This window comes from Myotis myotis, unplaced genomic scaffold, assembly GCF_014108235.1.
Source record: "Myotis myotis isolate mMyoMyo1 unplaced genomic scaffold, mMyoMyo1.p scaffold_m19_p_17, whole genome shotgun sequence".
In the NCBI taxonomy this organism is placed as follows: domain Eukaryota; kingdom Metazoa; phylum Chordata; class Mammalia; order Chiroptera; family Vespertilionidae; genus Myotis; species Myotis myotis.
Genome location: NW_023416321.1, coordinates 22191594 through 22211089, shown reverse-complemented (window position 1 = coordinate 22211089; position 19496 = coordinate 22191594). Strand labels below are relative to the sequence as shown.

Sequence of the window (19496 nt, the reverse complement as noted above, 5' to 3'; positions counted from 1 at the left end):
TCTTGTTTATCACTCTTGAAAATATGCCTAAAATTGGCAAAATTCCGACAGGGCCCATCCCCTAAAAGCTTCCAACTTACTAGATACCTAAGTTAAAACTAATGATTGGAAAGAAGTAAAACATTCAGAGTGAGAGCCTTTAGCTTACACCTGTCTTAGAAGTTCTCTTTTTCCTCTTTCCACAATCCAAGCTTGGCAAACAAAATTTACAATACCCACTGAATCTGTGAGTAAATATTTTCTCTCTATAATACTCCTATATTGTCCTCTCCCACCCCAACTGCAATAAAGTTGTATTTCTGTCCCTTTCAAATTAATAGTTTACAAAGGTTAGGGAATAGGTCTTATGGACTGTACCACCAGTGGCTTCTTTTTCTTGTTAGCAGCTTCTTTTTAGTCCTCTAATCTCCTTATACCTTCTACTGTGGCAATTGTATTGTACTCTTAGACCAATCTTTTCTAGAAAAAATAGAAACTACAAGTTTGAGAATAAGTACATTACTGAATTCTAATCGGCAATTAAAACAGAATAATATAAAAGCCAGCTCTGAACAGAGAGGGTATAGCTTACTTCAGTTTTTAGGTTCTTAATAAGCTTTGTCATCTAAAGTTCACTTATTGTTTTAATATGCTTTCTTAGACATTTGAGAAATGCTAACTTTAGCTCTGTACCTTCGATTTTGATTTTTTTTCATCTAGTAGATGAGAGATTCAAACTCAATCAGGTTTTTTCCAGTTCTTATATTCTAGTATTATCTCTTAAATTATACATTCTCTTGCCAGCTCAAATCTGTTTTTATGTTTAGTGAGCTCTGAGTTTTCTCTCACCTGGCTATTAATATAATTTTCTATTCTTTTTCCCACCTTTTACTGAACTACCAGTCTGCTGTTTGTCTAATTGTTCTCCCTTTCTTAACTGTGGACTTCCTTTTGATCAATAATTATTACTTTAATGGGGGAGGCTATGTATGTGTGGGGACAAGAGTTATATAGGAAATCTCTGTACCTTCTGCTCAATTTTGCTGTGAACCTTAAAATTGCTCTAAAAAATAAAGTTTGATAATCCAAAAATCCTGATACAGAGATGTGCCTGCCTACATAAAAGTATTTAATGGTGATATAATTAAAAATGATCAGGATATACAGTGGAAATGAGGATGGATTAAATCATTAGTCTTACAAGGAGGCAGGAGGTGAAGCTAGTATGTGATTGTGATTCTAGGTTTAGATTTGAAAGCTATAAAATAGCATTTGATCAAAAGATATTTGGCAGTTACGTCAATTACTGACCCTCTGGGGGTGGGGGTGGGGTGAAAGCAAATCTGGGTTTCTTTAAAAGAGGAAGGAAATTCATTAAAAAAAAGAGGAAGTTGAGAAATCCCTATGCCCATTTAAAATCTTCTCACGGCCCCAACATTTGGTATAAATGCAGCAAATAGTTCCTTTTAACATTTGTTAAGCATTATCTAGGTGTAAGGGACTATGCTAGGGAATACAACAATGAAATTTTTTTAAAAGTCTCTGGAAAGTACTATAATCAAGATAAATATAGTATGTTATGGAAACCATGGGTAGCGAGAGATATTACACCAAACTAATAAGAAGGCAAAGGAGGGAAGCCTGGGGGATGGGAACTTTGAAAGATGAGTAAGAAATCAGCCATTCATGCACTCCTTCAAACAAATTCAATGTGCCTACTATCCTGTTCTTATGAAATTCCTGTTCTTATGAAATTTACATTTTAGTAGGAAAAGAAAGAGTAAACTAAATAAAATAGTGGCAAGTCAGTAACAAGTTCTAAGGAGAAGGGAGACAGGAAGTGCTGAGATGAAGGTTGCAATTTAAAATACGATGATCAGCCCAGCCGGTGTGGCTCAGTGGTTGATCATCTATCTACCTATGAACTAGGAGATCAAGGTTTGACTCCTGGTCAGGGCACATGACCAGGTTCGATTCCGGGCTCAATCCCCTATAAGAGGCCTGCAAGAGGCAGCTGATCAATGATTCTTATCATTGGTGTTTCTCTCCCTCTCCCTTCCCCTCTAAAATCAACAAAAATATGTTTAAAATAAGATGATCAGAAATCAGCAAAAAGGTGATATTTAAGACAAAATCTGAAGATGATAGAGCAAACCTTGTGGCTACCCAAGGGAAACTTGCCCTAGGCACTGAAACAACAAGGTCAAGTCCCTTGTGTGCAAGCTCTTTTCAGTAAACTCTATCTACTTGATCTTGTACTGAGTTCAGTGCTCATTTCTATGACATGGAGACTCAAGAACCTGGCAGTCAAGGTCTGGTAACAGTGTGACTGCAGCAATGAAGGAGGTGGATAGAGGCAAATCTTCCCTAACGACTTTGGCTCTTTACAGATGGTATGCTGTTAGAGGTGGGTTCTGTGTTTATTTTTAATTTATTGGTTTTAGCCATCTGGTGTAAATGAATCAAAATTATACCTTTTATTTTTGTCAGATTGGCAAATACAGTATATATACTGTATACTAGTATAGTAGTATATATACATATGTGTGTGTATATGTGTGTGTATGTATATATATATACACACACACATACATACATATTGGTGTGCCACAGGATTTTAGTAATTAGTTTACATGTGCCATGAGCTGAAAAAGGTTGAAAATCACTGTCCTAGAACATCATCCACTCCCAAGGTGATTGGGGCTTCCAACGTTAAAAGTTCAGAGGTCGGGAACTATCAAGAAGACTGAGAAGATAAAGCCAGTAAGTCAGGAAAGCAAAGAAGGGGAGAGGGCATTCCAAGGAAAAAGAAAAGTGAATAAGGCACAGAGATATAAAGTGGAACTCAAGAGATAAGAAACTTTGCCTCATCAGAAATGCCTTTGGTACCAACAAAATAAAGCTAGCTACTAACACAACTGAAAAAAAAAATCCATTAACTAACAAGATAATAGTTCTCATTTTTAACACTTGGTAAAAATTATGAACATTTGACAAAGGCTTTCAGGTAGATTTTTAAGAACTTAGTAGGTTTTACCAGATTTTTATTTTGCTGTGACCTCTTTGAGCTATCAGTGAGCAATACTTGACAGAAGGTTCTGTCTGAGGACAATATGTACCCTTAAAATTTGATCTAAAGGAATAAATTGGGCCAAAGTCAGACAATTAATGGTTGAAAGTAGATCTCTCCCTATGCATGAAATTTAGCCTGAATGTCACTCAGAAGAGACTTTTAAGGCCCATACTTTTGTGTAAATTAGTAAGTAATAATCCAAAGTATTTCAAGCAACAATATAAGGGAGTAGCCAATAGATAGAAAGGTTGTTACCAGAAAATCCATAAGGAGAGAGTTCAAATTCCCCTGACTCAGAGAAACTCTTCATTCGTAGCTTAGACTATGTACTAGATTCATACGCAGCCTTTACCAAAAAAAAGGGGGGGGGGGTGCTAAATTAACCCAAATCTTCTATCTTCTGCGGCTATGGAACAAAAACAAAGGTGAGAAGAGTTCTCATTCTAATTAATAGGTCACTGTGTGCAATTACTAACTGCACCCAACCTTGCATTCCACAAACACTAATACATGGGTTTTCTCCATCCTCAACATTCCATCCCTCGTTGGTCTGAACTTTATTATTCTTCTGAAGTGCTACAACAGGAATTAGAATTACACTGTAGAACATATATTTTTGTTTACACAAGTCAGTGTACCTGAGCTACTATATGTGATTCTGGTTATTATTACTGCATGAGAAATGACCCCAATAAACTAGTAGCATAAAGCAATTATAACATTTATTTTGCACATGAATCTGCCATTGGGGCAAAGTTCAGTGGGGATAACTAACCTCTATTCCGTTTAGTGTGAGCTGTAACAGCTCCAAAGCTAGGAATCCTCTGCAGGCTCGCTCTCTCACGTCTGGCGATTGATGCTGGTGGTTGGCTGAGATCTCAGCTGGAACTGTCAGCTGCAACAACTGCACATGTAATGCACTTCCTTTTTCCTCACAACGTGTGGCCAGGTTTCAAAGGTGAGGAGGGAAAGAGAAAAAGAGAAAGAAAAGAGATAGAGATAGAGATAGAGATAGAGATAGAGATAGAGATAGAGATAGAGATAGATAGACAGAGAGAGAGAGAGAGAGAGAGATAGACATAGACATAGACATAGACATAGACATAGACATAAACATAGACATAGAGAGAGTTCAGCCAAGATGTATCGCTTTTTATGACCCAGCCTTAGATGTAACACAATGTCAGTTCCGCTGTGTCCTAGTCATTGAAGCAGTCACAAAGTTCTTCCCAAGTACAAGGGGAGGGGAAATAATCCCTAGAAATATTGCTGTGCAGCAGTGTGCCCTCTGAAATATTGCAGGCTCCGTTCCAGATCACCACAATAAAATGAGGACCACAATAAAGCAAGTTGTAATTGTTTTGCTGGTAGAGGGTTTTGTATTAAATTGTTAAAAAAAAAAAAAATGCAACATCTGTGAAGCTCAATAAAACGAAACACAATAAAATGAGGTACGCTTGTACATTCACCCCTTTCTCCAAAATCCCCATTATGACATCAGGTTCAAGCTTGGAATCTAGGATCTCATCAACTAGATCAGGTCTAGGTGATTGAGGTTTCTTGGATGTGTTTTCTTCAATGCAGACTCTCTTTAGCACCTGTTCTTAATAAATACACACTGGAGTTATTTAGGAGCAAGTGACGTAGATCTATAAAACTTACTTTTAAATGGTTCAGGAAAAGCCCTAGCCAGTTTGGCTCGGGACAGAGCATTGGCCCACACACTGAAGGGTCTCGGGTTTGATTCTGGTCAAGGGCACGTACTTCAGTTGTAGGCTCCATTCCTGGCCCAGGAGGCAACCAGTGATGTTTCTCTCTCTGTGTCTCTCCCCCTCCCTTCCACTCCACTCTCTCTAAAAATCAATAGAAAAACATCCTTGGGTGAGGATTAATAACAAATAAAATGAATGGTTCAGGAGAAAAAGTATTTTTACATATACACACTCTTCTGGAAACTCTTTCCCCCCTTCTTGAGCTTAAGCAGAACTCTGTGATTACTTCAATTAATGGAATGTAACAGAAATGGCACTGTTATATTTGAGGCTAGGGGAGAGAGAGAGAAAGGAGGAGGGAGAGAGAAGAGAGGGAGAGAATGCAAATAATAAAGCAAATTGAGCAAAATGTTAACAATAGGTGAATCTGAGCGAAGGGTATGCTAGTATTCTTTGTACTCTTCAGATTTTTGCAACGTTTTGTAAGCTTGAAATTATTTCCAAATAAAACGTTTTTCAAAATGTGATACATACAGAATAAGTCCTGAACATCATTAGTATTTTGATATTTTAATTCCAGGGGCAAGTCCTAACTTGACCTTTCTAATAACTTTTGGGGGTTAATGCAAACCCTTTAGTTCTTCCTTTGCCCGATGTCTACAAGTAGACACCATCACCTCCCACACTTCAGCCCACATTTCTCCACATCCCATTTCCCTCAAGAGCAGGCCTGGGCAAGTTCCCTCTTTGAGAGGGGAGATTTGGCCGTGCTGAGCCTGAGCTTTTCAATGGTCTTGTGGTACCTACCATACTAAAGGCATCTGTAAGTGTGGCTTGGCTTTTAGAGAAATTGTAGGAAAAGGATGCACACCTGCCTCCTTCTAACAAAAGAGACTGGCATTAGCTCCCTTGAAGCACCATCATTGTGCTCCCAGAACACAAACTCTAAAAATAGTGGCTGCCAAGAAACAACCTTCTCATGTTTCCAATTTGAAAAGGACACTCAAATAGAAGACAGGTCTTTTTAACCACACTGTCACAGTCCCCAAACAAAGAATAATCACTAGCAAAGTCCCAATTTAGGAACTGTTAGTACCTCTAAAAGGTACATGCTAGCCACTTAATATGTTTATTCATGGCCATCACGTAAACAGTTTTACTCACTCAAAGCTGATTATTCTGAAACCCTTGTCACCTAAAAAGTATTAGCCATACCAAAGATATATAAAGTTCATTTATGAGATATTTAATCAAGGAAAATCCTCTTCAATAATTTAATAATAATTGCTAGCACTTATTGAGCTCTTATATGTGTCAGACACTGGTTTAAGGCCTTTTACATATATTATTTTTTTCTTTTACATATATTATTAAATTATTTAATCTTTACAACAGCCCTCTGTTAATAATAACTCCATTTTACAGATGAAGAAAAATTGAGGTCCAACAAATTTAAATAACTTGCCCAAAGTCATATAACTATAACTAGTTACTAATGGAACCAGGATTTGAACCCAGGCAATCTAGATCCAGAAGCATCACCTAACCTATACTTACACTATGGATTAGAAAATAAAGTATGAACTGAAGTGTGTTGCTACTTTGTGAGTTATTTTTCCTCTGTGAGAACATTGGTGCGCTTTGCCCACCCATACATATGGCAAACAGTCATTTCTTTGATGAATTAGCCTTGTTTCTCAAGATGAGTGTGATTAGACAACTTCTTTGCCATAAGATTCATTGATCAAGGAGTTAGTAAATTCTTAGGCTAGAACAAATCAGTCTAGCCATTCTTTTGGATCCTAAAAAAACACACACACACTTATAAATTATTTATGTTCACTTAGCAATTCGCTTATTCAATAAACATTTGTCAAATAATCATTTTGTAGAAGAAATTGGAGTATGAGATGTCACCTGGACAAGCTTGTTAGCTGCCCACAAAAGCTTCCAAAGTTGACACTAATCTTAATGCAGTCACCTCGGTTGAGGAACTTTTAAGCTTCCAAACTCCATTTGTCAGATTGGTTAGTATTTCAAACACTGGCTTATGCTAATCAAATGACCATGAAATGGAGGAACATTGTTTCTAACCATTATGGAGTAAAAGGCACCGGATTTACCCTGCTGCCATAAACAACTAGGAACCTAGATAAAACATACAAAGCAACTGTTTTCAGACACTGGCAATAGACAGGGCAGAACTGACATCACTGAGAGAAGAAAAACAAATGAGGTGAGTTATACACTTGCCCTGGCTTTCCGCCTAGAGGCACATTCTGTGTCATAGATTCAGAACATGGGAGAACACAGCAGTCTCACTGAGTTAAGGAGGCAGAGATTGGAGTTCGTGCACTCTGAGGCAGCTGGAAGTTGCTACATAGGCTAGCCAAATGAAATAAAGTATATAAAAACGAGCTCCAAAAACCTGCATAGAGTAGTATTTTAATATCTAGCAGTATTTCAATAGTAAAGTATTTTTTAAAATTAATTTTAACTTTAATATTTAATAGTGTTTTTAAGTATGGGTACCACAGTTTATTTACCCTTTCCTATTGATGACAGGGTTAGAATTCTAAACACGGTGTTTCAAGGACTATCACGTAGAGATAAAGAGAACTCTTACAATAGTCAATGTAAGGAGATGGAGGAGAGCAACAAAAGAGGGAAGACAAGCGATCTCTACCAGAAGATTCAAGAAAAAAAGGGAAATTCAGACCTAAACTAAGAATGCGGAATGATCAACAAGGTAGCACATTATCTGAATCGAAGAAAATAAAGGGAAGGTGGAAACAGTACACCAAAAATTTACACAAAAAAGAAAAAAGGATGGCAGATATCTTTGAAGAAGATACCTCTAAAGAAGGACCTGTAATTCTAGAAAGCTAAGTGTGACCCCCTTGGGTATGGGTTCTCCACCTGTGGGTCACGACCCCCGGGGCATGGGTTCTGCCCTGAAAGTATTGGGAAGAAATAAATTACCAGGAGTAGATGGGATAGCAATAGAATTATTTCTAGCCACAGAGACTGAATCTGACAAAATCCTAACAAGAATACATCAACAAATACGGAAAACAAAACAGTGGCCTACAGACTAGACATGTTCAATATACATCCCAATCTTCAAGAAAGGAGATGCCAAGGAGTGTAGTAACTATTTGCTCTAATTTCCATGCAAGTAAAGTGATGCTCAAGGGTGACGCAACAAAGGCTTCTACCTTGTATGGAACAAGAAATGCCAGAAGTTCAAGTTGGATTCAGAAAAGAGGCCCTTGAGATCAAATTGCAAACATGCTCAGCCCAATAAGTCAGAGAAAGACAAATATCATATGACTGCACTGATATGTGGAATTTAAAGAACAAAATAAACAAATGAACAGAATTGAAACAGACTCACAGACACACAGAGTGGACTGGTGCCTGCTAGAGGGGAGGGGTTGGTGGGACTGGGTGAAAAGGGTGAAGGGATTAAGAAGTACAAATTGGTAGTTACAGAATAGTCACAGTGATGTAAAGTGTACAGCATATAAAATATAGTCAATAATATCATAGTAACCATGTATGGTGCCAGATGGGTACTGGAAATATTGGAGGGAACACTTTGTAAGGTATATGATTGTCTAATCACTATTGTGTACATCTGAAACCAGTACAAAATAATATTGAAAGTAAAGTGTAATTGAAAAATAAAAATAATGCAAAAAATTTGCAAACATTGATTGGATACTGAAATGCTCCAAAGAATTTCAGAAGAAGTTTAGTCTATGTTTTATAAACTACAGTAAAGCCTTTGTGTGGATGATGACAAGCTATAGGTTGCTCTGAAAGACATGGGCATGTCTCAGCACTGGATTGTCCTGATGTATAACCTGTACTATGGACAGGAAGCCACTATCAGGACAAAATATGGAAAGACAAAATGCTTTCCTATAGAAAAAGGTGTCAGACAGATGCATTTTATCTCCCTATTTGTTTAATCTGTACACAGAATATATATATGAAAAACTGGGCTAGAATCAAGGAAGGAGTACAAATTGTTGCAAGAAATATCAATGACTTAAGGTATGCAAATGACACAATCTTACTGCCAGAAAGTAGCCATAATTTGAAATTACTCCCAATGAAAGTGATAGAAAAAAGTGCCAAACCAGGACTGCATTTGAATATCAAGACGATCAAAATCATCACTACAGAAGAAATACACAACTTTAACAAAGACAAAGGAAGCGCTGGAATTGTTAAAGATTTTGTTTACCTTGGTGCAGTCATTAATTCAAACGGAGACTGCAGTCAAGAAATCGAGAGAAGGCTAAGATTCAGAAGGGTAGCAATGGAAGAATTAGGAAAGACCGCCAAGAGCAAAGATATGTCACTGGAGAACAAGGTTAACGTCATCCACACATTGTATTCCCGGCTATACTATGTATGGGTGTGGAAGTTGGACAGTGAAGATAGGAAAGAAGGGATTCATTTGAAATATGGCTCTGGGGGAGAGCTCTACAGATACCACGAATGCCTGAAAGATGAACAAGTGGCTCCTAGGGCAAATTAAGCCTGAAATATGGCTGAAGGCAAAAATGACAAAACTGACGCTGTCCTACTTTGGGCACATCATGAGACGGCAGGGTTCTTTGGAAGAGACAATAAAGCTGGGAAAATTGAAGGGGGTGGGAAACAAGGAGGACCAAATATGAGATAGATTGACCCATAAAAGGAGCCGTAGGCAAGAACTGAGCAGGGCTTTTGAGGACAGAACACCGCAGACATCCCTCTCATTCACAGGGTTGCCAAGAGTCAGAGCCCACTCAATGGCGTGCAACACACACATTGATGGCACTTCCGTTGTTTCTAAATTGTCACCATTGTAGCAGCCCTCCTACATCTTCTCTCCTTAGAACTGATTTGTGGAAATGGATCAAAGGGAATGAACATTTAACAGTTTGCATTGCTACGCAAATTGTTTGCCAATTATCAATCCCAATAAAGTGTATAAGGGAGAGCCCCCTTCCCCTCACCGTTGTCAATGTAATGATCCTTCTTCATAGCTGCAAAATAATTCTGAATGCTCAGAGAACAGACCTTCCAGTTTGGAGGCAAAGCCACATTGTCCTGTATGTCAAGAGCCACAAAGCCCCTATCATGTGTGGGTACCCGGTCAGATGGAGAAGGGAAGGCGTGGGAGAGCCCTGACTTGTGCTCCATTGGCCGGTGGCGATCCCACCCGGTGCCCGCTAAGCAAGGGGAGGAAAGGGACCAAACTGGGTGGGGAGCACGGGACCCTGGAGCCCTTGGACAGGATGGCAGGGGCCAGGAGACGGAGGTCAGCGTTTCCGAGACTAAGATGCGTGTTAAGTAAGAAAGCGAAGGCTGCAACGGTCTCAGTAACCCGCCGTGCGCCCTGATGAAGGACGCGCGGGGGCGCCGTTGCCACGTCCTCGAGGGAGGCCCCGAGGACCCACGGACCAGGCGGCCCACGGAAACGCTCACCCAGACCCCGAGGGCGAGGGCGGCGCGGTGGGGAAACCAGAGCGGCCGGAGTCAGATTGACAGCGCCGCCGCCCCACCTAGTGGCTGCGGACTTGAGGCAAGTTACCTCTGGGCTCCTCTTCTGCGAAATGGGGTCCCTCCTGGCACCTTATCCCAGGGAAGAGTGTTGTGGAGGTTAACTGAGATAGTGTACGGAGGCTAGCATTTTTGTACACACCCCTAAAAACACCACCACCACCACCCAACCAGCACCCAGCGCTTACTAATTTCCCGGAGGCTCCCCCATGGAAGAGAAGCGCTAGCTCAATAGAGAGCTACTGTATTCCATTCTCTCGGGGCACCTTCTAGACTAGCCCTTTGTTCCGAATCCGGAAAGGAATGTTACAAACCCTGGTCCTCACTCTCGGGAAGCCCACGGTGTACCTGAGGGGGCATGCATGGGACACACGCAGGAAAATTACTCCAAAATCAACAGCATCTGACAACCTCTTGGGAAAAGGGGTGCCGGCCTCCCCTGGCCAGCTGCTCACCCAGCACACCTGGTCTTCCCAGCACATCGTGCTCACTTCCCTGGTCCAGGTCCCTGCTAAAGGAGAAGGCTGGTGGCCACCCCTAGGAATGAGGGGTGGGCGGGGGAGGGGCACAGGGCTCTGTGTTGGCAGTTGCCATGGTTTTGCCTGGGGTTCTGGAGCCAGTCGGCCCACACCCTGAGACACTGAGGTCACAGGAGCAGTAGGTCAGAGCCTGGGGGCACAGAAGGAGTGCCACTCTGGAGCCCACTGGCACACCTGCTGAGATGGAGTCCTCAGATGGGCAAGGGGATGGAGAGGACAAACCGCTAGAGAAGGTGAAGTGGGGCTGGGGATGGGAGGGAGGGAGGGAGGGAGGGAGAAAGGAAGGAAAGGAGGGCCCTGGAAGGGCTGTTTTTGGAAAACGGAGACTACGAAATTCAAGTAGGAGGAGAAGAAGGAAAATTGGTGAAGTACATGAGTTAGCAAGAAACCAAAAGAACAAGAGAAGGTTAATTCATTCAAATTGTTTATCAAGGACATACACTACTGGCAAGATGATGGGAAGATTCCTGGTAAGGTGATTGTTGGATATGAAGACACAAGGGATTTCGTGTGTGTGTGTGTGTGTGTGTGTGGTTGTGTGGGGTGTAGTTTATAATGGTGATCAGCCAGAGTCTCCTGTCTCTGGGGCCTGGAGGAACCTGGGTCCTGTACCCTTTCCATCTACTAACCTCCCTTTCCCTGATCTCTCCCTTCAGAATGGTCTGGGCCTGGATCTTCCTTGTTCCCCTGAACACAGGCAGGAATTAATACTCACTTTTCTGAGAGGTTTTTAAAAGGTCAGGCACAAATTCCACCCTGTCCATCTAATTCTGTGCTCTGCCTTCAAGTCACTTTATTTTCATTAATTAGATTTCTTTGCCCCACTTTTTCTGTCAGAAAATTCCTTCTTACCATTACCATCACCATCACACTTTTTTTCTAAGTGCCCATTAGCATAGCATGATTCTAAGGGTTAGGGACAGAAAGAGGTGGGCCTGAGACTTAGGTATTCAACAAATGTTCACTGAAGGAATGAGTAAATGAATCCCTGCTCATTCCACCAAGGAGTTACTTAACTCCCCTGGTGCCTTAGTGCTCTTATCTGTAACCAGGGGGGGATGATGATATCTAAGCTCACAGAACTTGTGAGTGAATAAAATGAGTTAATGTTTACCTAGTGCTTTGAAAAGTTAGCTACTGTACTATGCTATAGTTATTATTTTTGAAAATGAGTTGGGTATTTTAGGTTTTCTTTTTCTTTAAAATTTTATTTTAGGTTAACTCTTATTTTCTTATTCACTTTATTTATTTATTTATTTATTTATTTTAAAAATATTTTTTATTGATTTCAGAGAGGAAGGAAGAGGGAGAGATAGAAACAATGTTGAGCCCTGACCAGTTTGGCTCAGTGGATAGAGCGTCAGCCTGCGGACTGAAAGGTCCCAGGTTCGATTGCGGTCAAGGGCATGTACCTTGGTTGCAGGCGTATCCCCAGTAGGGGGTGTGCAGGAGGCAGCTGATTGATGTTTCTCTCTCATCGATGTTTCTAACTCTCTATCCCTCTCCCTTCCTCTCTGTAAGAAACAATAAAATATATTTTTTAAAAAATAAAAGAAACATCAATGTTGAGAGAAAATCATCAATTGGCTGCCTTCTGCACTCGCCACCCCCTACTGGGGACCAACCCTGCAACCCGGTCATGTTCCCTTGACAGGAATCATACCCGGGACCCTTCAGTCCACAGGTCAACGCTCTATTCCTGAGCCAAACCTGCCAGGGCTCTTTTTCTTTTAAATATATATATGTAGTGTTTTTATTGATTTCAGAGAGGAAGAGAAAGGGAGAGAGAGAGACAGGAACATCGAGGATGGGAGAGAAGCATTGATCGGCTGTCTCCCGCACACCCCACACTGGGGATCAAACCCACAACCTGGGCATGTGCCCTGACCGGGAATCGAACCGTGATCTCCTGGTTCATAGGTCAATGCGCAATCATTGAGCCACACCAGCTGGGCCATTCTAGGTTTTCTAAGCAGGGGTTCTCAGAGATGTGTTTCTTTGCCCAGGACTCACTTGTCTCAGGGCTGGGTCAAGGAAAAGGTCATAGGGAAAATGGAGAAAGGCTTTGGCTAGCATTTGGCTCAGTGGTTGCCCAGCACTGCCCCTCAGGAGCAAAAGCCCCCCAGCAGACCACTGCCCCGTCTCCCCCCAGGTGATGGATGGACCCTGCTTGGAGAAGAGTTCCAGCACCATCCCCGCTGGAGACTCACTTGTGTGCCATGCCAAGGGCCTGGACCAATGTACCTTCAGAATTGTGAGTAAGGGGCCATCCCAGGACCTGGTCCCTGGTCCCCACACATCAGGAAACCTGGACTAGAAATTGGCAGGCCTCAGACCCACAGCTCATGCCTGATTTGTCACACTCTTGGGAAAGAAGTGGGGTAGGGCATTGACTGGAGCCTCCTTACTTAACATGTGCAGTCCTGAGGGCTGCAGCTAGACTAACCTCTGGTTACTGGGGTGGCCCATCTGCCTCTTCTTTTCTTCTTTTCTCGAATGGCCCCTCACTCCCCTTGTTGCCTCCTCAGTGTAAAGAATGTCTAAGGCCATTAAAGAAGTGCCTGCGAAAGTTGTCCCTGCCCCAGGACCTTCCCCAGAAGAAGAAGCTAAAGTATATGAAGCAGAGCCTTGTGGTCCTAGGCGACCACATCAACACCTTTCTGAAGCACTACTGCCGAGCCTGGGAGATGAAGCACTGGAAGAAGTAGGGCAGCCTCCTGGCCCTTCCCCTGCACCCACGCCTGGGTCACCCCCTCCAGACTCCAAGTCACACCCCAGCCAAGACCCCCTAGTCCCTCATCTTGATGTGAAAGAGTCAGGATCCTGGAGTGAGCATGGGGAAGGTGGGGCGGGAAGAGCAGAGTTCTCTAGTCACTCAGGGCGGCATTGATTCGCCGCAGCTGCACACACAGAGGACACAAAACTCTCCTGCCCCCAGGACAGTGACCTCTGATTGCACAGGTTCTGTGTGGTGTGGGTGCTCATCACCAGCACAGGGTAGTCAAGGTCTCGAAAACCCCCATATCTCCATTCCCCCAACCAAAAACCCAGGAGACAGCCCGTGGCCCATCTTTCCCTGGGTGGGTCCTGGAGGGACAGGGGCTGAGCCCTCCCTCCCTCAGCCTCAGGTCTCTCCCTGTAGGATGCTCTGGAGATTCGTCTCCCTCTTCTCAGAGCTGGAGGCAAAGCAGCTTCTCAGGCTCTACAAGTACACCAAGAACAACCAGAACACCAAGTTCCTGGTGAGAGGCTCCGGAAAGCTCCTCCTGGGCCCCGCTGGGGGCTAGTTGGTGTGCACGTAGGGTTCCAAGAGCAGGGTTCAAGCAACTGGCATAGCAGGAAGCCCTGCTCTAACCGACCATGCCCGACTCCCCGCCCAACACCATCCCCCCATCCCCTCCCCTCCCCCCCACCCCCCACCCGAGCCCCCCACCCCGCGTACCTTCAAGCTGTGCAGCTTCAACCAAACGCTCTTCCTCTCTGGGTCAACGGCTCTTCCTCTGAACACCAGTGGGTGGATCGGTTCAGTGATTCCTCCTCTGAACACCAGGAGCTGCCATTTTAGCGATTCCTGGGTTTCACCGGCCAGGAAAATTTCAAAAGATATTTTCAGGCTCTCAGTTTTAATTTTGCAAAGGGCTTTAATACCACATGATCTCACTCATTTGTGGATTATAGAGAACAACATAGACTGATGAAAAGGGACAGACCCAAAGACTGAGAAACGGCGATCAGGCTATCAATCCCCAGAAGGAAAGTAGGGGAGGGCGGGGGTAAGGGGAAGAGATCAACCGAAGGACTTGTATACATGTATATAAGCCAAACCAATGGACATGGACAACAGGGGGATGGGAGCATGAGTGTGTGGGGCGGGGGGGGGGGGGAGGTTGGGGGTTAATGGGGGGATGAGGACACATTTTTAATACCTTAACTAATAATAATAATAAAAAAATGCTTCACGACAAACACATAAAACACTGTAACTCAAAAAAAGAAATGGAGGACCTACCTCAAAGTAAAGAACCACCCGGGAACAGACCGTTGGCAGCCTGGCCTCCATGTCTCCATGACCCTTTCTGTGCTGCATCATCCTCCTGGCTAGGCAGATGTTTGGTGCAACCAGACCGCAGCAGTTTCCCAACGAGGGCATGGCTGGCACTGGAACTCAGGCCCCGCACTTCTCCACACTCTTCTGAATACTATGTCCCTGTTGCAGGCAGCCTTCTGCCCGTTGGACGCTCCGGAGAGCTGCTTGCTGGCTGACCAGGAAGACAATCTGCCCAAGCTCTGCAGCGCCTGGGGGCTGCACAGTAACATCAGCGGCATGAAGGAGAGGCTATCCAAGATGCAGGCCCCCAGCGGCGAGGCCTCCCTGCTAGCGGAGCCAAGATCCAGGGTCCATGTGAGGAGAGGTGATACTCACTAGATGTGTGGAGAGAGCCTGGAGGAGGGCCCTTGCCACTTCCCTCCTTTCCATTGCTTCTCATCCCTGCATTTCTTTTTCTGTCCATTTTCCTTCCCTCTCTCCCCTTTGTTTTCTCTCTTTTTCCTCCCCCTCCTGGCAGGTATGCTCATTATAGAAAGTATGAGATGCACAGGTAAGTATCAATCAGAAGAGGGAAGCACCCAGAGGCCATGACTATTGTTGTTTTGGTGTGTTTCCTTCCGTGTTCTGTGTAATTTCCCCCTCTCATGATACCTACCATTTGAATTCTGCATTTTTCAGTTAACATTTAAGTGAAGGCACTTTCCCATCTGTTTCTAGTGGCCATAAGTGGGGACTCCCAGGAAGGGCCCTAGTAGCAGGACACCCACTGTAGGTGTTGGGTGGGGTGTGGGCTAAGGGAGGGCACTCATTCCCAGAAGGCCAGAGAATGGTTTCCCAGCAGCTTTGGCCTCGGTGATGACTGCACTGCCTGACTCTGAACAGAGGCTGTGGGAATTGGGAGGAGCCCCAGCCATGGTTGGAACCTATGAAGACCGCTTCTGTGCAGTGAGGTGCAAAGAGATGTTGGAGCCACCCACTCCTCACCCTTCTGGAACTGGCTTCTGGGGCCAGTGAGCTGCTCTTATTTAGCTCCTGGGGGAGAAAGTGGAGGCAAATAGGGTTCCCTAGGACCTCAGAGCATGGTCCTAAGTTGGACCCAGGTGTTCCCTCTAAAGGCTGGCTAGCTGGGGCTAATGCAGATGAGCAACCCTTGGGGCCTTGTCCCCTAGTCTAGCTGGACCGAATGGGAGAGCAGGTCAGGTGCAGTGAGCATGGGTTAGGCAGCTACTAAGACCCAGAATCCTGCCTGGGCTCTGTGTGGGCCCTGGCCCCAGTACCTACAGTTAAAATTGGGGAAGTGAAACCTATAATGGAATGAAGACCAGTCTGTCTTAAGATGATCTAGGCCAAGCAAACCATGAATCAGATGAAATTATGTATCTCATAATTTCACTTAGGCCTTACAGCATCCCGAGGAGCTCAGTATTAATATCCTCCTCTTACCAAGGACTAATCTGAGGCCTTAGGGCAAAGGTAGGACAGGCTGTCTGGAGGAGGTAAATTTGGAACAGGCTTTAAAGAAAGGGATAAGGAGAGGAAGTGGGGAAGAGAGAAAAAGAGGGGCAAACAAAGGTGTGTGCAGAGGTGAGGGGCAATGAGCAGACAGTCTGGGTTTAGAGGTGGATAGCAGAGCAGGATGGAGATGTGCAAGATATGGGTAACAAGGGAAAACCCTTGTATGGTCGGTTAAGAAGTTTGGCTTTCATTCAATTCTCAAAATAATGTTTTATTACTATAAACATAAACATAACATAGAAAGTTAGATAATACAGATAAGCAAAAATAAGAAAATATAAACAGCACATTGTCATCACCACAGCTAGCACTTACCAAATTTGTCTTATGTATGTAAAACATCTATTTGAATCAAAATGAGATCACTATGTATATACCTTTTTTTGTGGGGTTTTCTTTTTTTGAGAAAGAGAAACATCAATTTGTTGTTCCACTTATTATGCATTATTTGGTTGATTCTTTTTCTTTTTTGTTGATCTCTGAGAGGAAGGGAGTGGAAGTGAGAGATAGAAACATCAGTGATGAGAGAGAATCACTGATTGGCTGCCTCCTGCATGCCCCACAGTGGGGATCAAGCCCGCAACTCGGGCATGTGCCCTGACAGGGAATGGAACCGTGACCTCCTGATTCATAGGTTCATGCTCAACCACCTAGCCACGCCATCCAGGCCATTGGTTGATTCTTGTACGTGGCCTGACTGGGGCCCAAAACCTTGGGGTATTGGGACAACACTCTAACCACCTGACTACCTGGCCAAGACTATAATGTATATACTTTGGATTTGAACTTGTGTTCTTCAGTTAACTTATCAACCTTCCATGTCAATATTTTCGCTTCATCTATTTGTTGGATTCAATACTCCATATTAAAATTTCCCAAAAGTCTTTTGCACTGGTATCCTAAACTTCATGCATCCCACCTGGCTATAAGTCTCTTTTACCCTAACAGACCCCTTTCTTACTCCCTGACCTGTTGAAGAGCTCAGGCTATTGTTCAGTAGAATGTTCCACTTTTTCTTGTTTCTTTCTTTTGGCATCTTTTAAGCTTGCTCTTCTATCTATAAACGGGACTTTGGATCAAAAGTCTAGATGAGCTGAAGCCGGTTTGGCTCAGTGGATAGAGCGTCGGCCTGCGGACTGAAGGGTCCCGGGTTCGATTCCGGTCTAGGTCATGTACTTGGGTTGCGGGCACATCCCCAGTAGGAGATGTGCAGGAGGCAGCTGATTGATGTTTCTCTCTCATCGATGTTTCTAACTCTCTATCTCTCTCCCTTCCTCTCTGTAAAAAATCAATAAAAATATTAAAAAAAAAAAAGTCTAGATGAATTCATGTTAAAAATTTTTTTGGAGGGAGCTAGGAGACATTAGAGATAAGGTTTATGTTCTTCCTGTATGTGTTACATAAGAAAACAGATACTATACTGGTACTATCTGATGGACCCCCCCATGATGAGCTGAGTTTTATCTATGCAATTAAAGGTAATATGCATGGTGTTTCTTTGGCACCATGTTTATGTCAGTTCTTAAGTAAAACAATGGCAATCGTGTTTGCAAACAGTCCAGCACTAAAGTACTGGGAACTGGAACATGAAACAGAGAGAGGAGTGGGGAGGAATCAGTCTGTAGCCAGATGTCAAGAAACATGGGTCTTGCCCTGGCCAGTGTGGCTCAGTTGATTGAGCATCGTCCCATGCCCTGAGAGGTTGTTGGTTTGATTCCCGGTCAAGGGCACATGCCTGGGTTTTGGGCTCGATCCCCAGTGGAGGGCATGCAGGAGGCAGCTGATTGATGGTTCTCTCTCAATGGGCAATGGGCAGGCCATTTCCTTACTCTGTGGCTAGGGGAGATCCCGCATCTGTAAACTACCCCACAGATTTCTGTGAGAAAAAAAATAAGGGACATAGGTTGGAAGTAAGATTTTGTTTTCGTTTCTTTAGATCTCTACCACTGCTCCCCAAATGTTACAGACCGAAGTTCTTAGTATTTGTAATGTCATCAGAGCTGTCTCTGACCTTCCCTTCTTCAGGTTCTTTAAGGAAACTTCATCAAACACCAAAACTCAAGAGAAAGAGGATTAAGGAAGCCCCAGAAACCCCAGAGACCAACCCATAAGAAGACCTGGCTGGAGCAGAGGGACAGCTTGCCCTGGGTCCCAGAGCACATGTCTGTCTTCAGACCTCTGCACCTGGGGAGATGGGGACCTCTGAGGGGAAAGAATAAACTTGTCTTTATCAAAAGGATGCTTGGGTCTTAATTGTGCATAAATGGGATGGGAAATAAAGCATCCTTAAGACAGCTATATTTTACTTGGCTAACAAGCATCATTCATTTTTTAAATTTATTTAAAAACATTTGCCAGCCACCTTTTGAGTGGCAGGTGCCCCGCACATACACAGATAATAAGAAGTGGTCACTTGTGTCAAGGACCATCACAGTCTAGTGGGGAGACACATGTGAATAGATATTACATCAGGGTGAATACAGGGGCCTGGGGAAGGCCTCAGGAGTAACAAAGAAGCTGATGTGCGCTTGCCAGAGGCGAGCATGGGGAGTGGAGTGGGCCTGGGGCCAGAGAGAAGTCTGGCAGCCTGCCCAAATCGCCTGGATTTAACCTTGTGGGGGAACTTTGGGGGGTGGGGGAGGACAGTGGTAAGGGAGATGTCAAGCAGCCAAATTGGGCTGTTGTGACCTGGGGATTGGGTAGATGCGCTGGAGACTGTGAGCAGAACGCATGGAAGTGAAAGAGGGCAGAGGCAGACCAAAGAAGAAACAACAACAGTAGTCTTTACCAGGAAGGTGATTCAAACCAGCGGTCAAAAAATCAGCAGCCTGGCCCTGAGTGGTTTGGCTGAGTGGATAGAGCGTCGGCCTGCGGACTGAAGGGTCCCAGGTTCAATTCCGGTCAAGGGCATGTACCTTGGTTGCGGGCACATTCGCAGTCGGGAGTGTGCAGGAGGCAGCTGATGGATGTTTCTCTCTCATCCATGCTTCTAACTCTCTATCCGTCTCCCTTCCTCTCTGTAAAAAATCAATAAAATATATTTTTAAAAAAGCAGCAGCCTGTGTGCT

The 19496-nt window shown here is 43.8% G+C and overlaps 1 protein-coding gene across 1 annotated transcript; it reads left to right on the top strand.

Annotated features, from left to right (window-relative positions):
- The first annotated feature begins 11047 nt into the window (after window positions 1-11047).
- CUNH17orf64 (chromosome unknown C17orf64 homolog) lies at window positions 11048-18717 on the top strand. Its single transcript, XM_036341731.1, has 6 exons — window positions 11048-11098; window positions 13018-13119; window positions 13394-13569; window positions 14008-14107; window positions 15082-15277; window positions 18454-18717. Exons 1-6 carry the CDS (start codon window positions 11048-11050, stop codon window positions 18537-18539), a joined length of 711 nt encoding a protein of 236 aa, XP_036197624.1. The 3' UTR covers window positions 18540-18717.
- The last annotated feature ends 779 nt before the right edge of the window (window positions 18718-19496 follow it).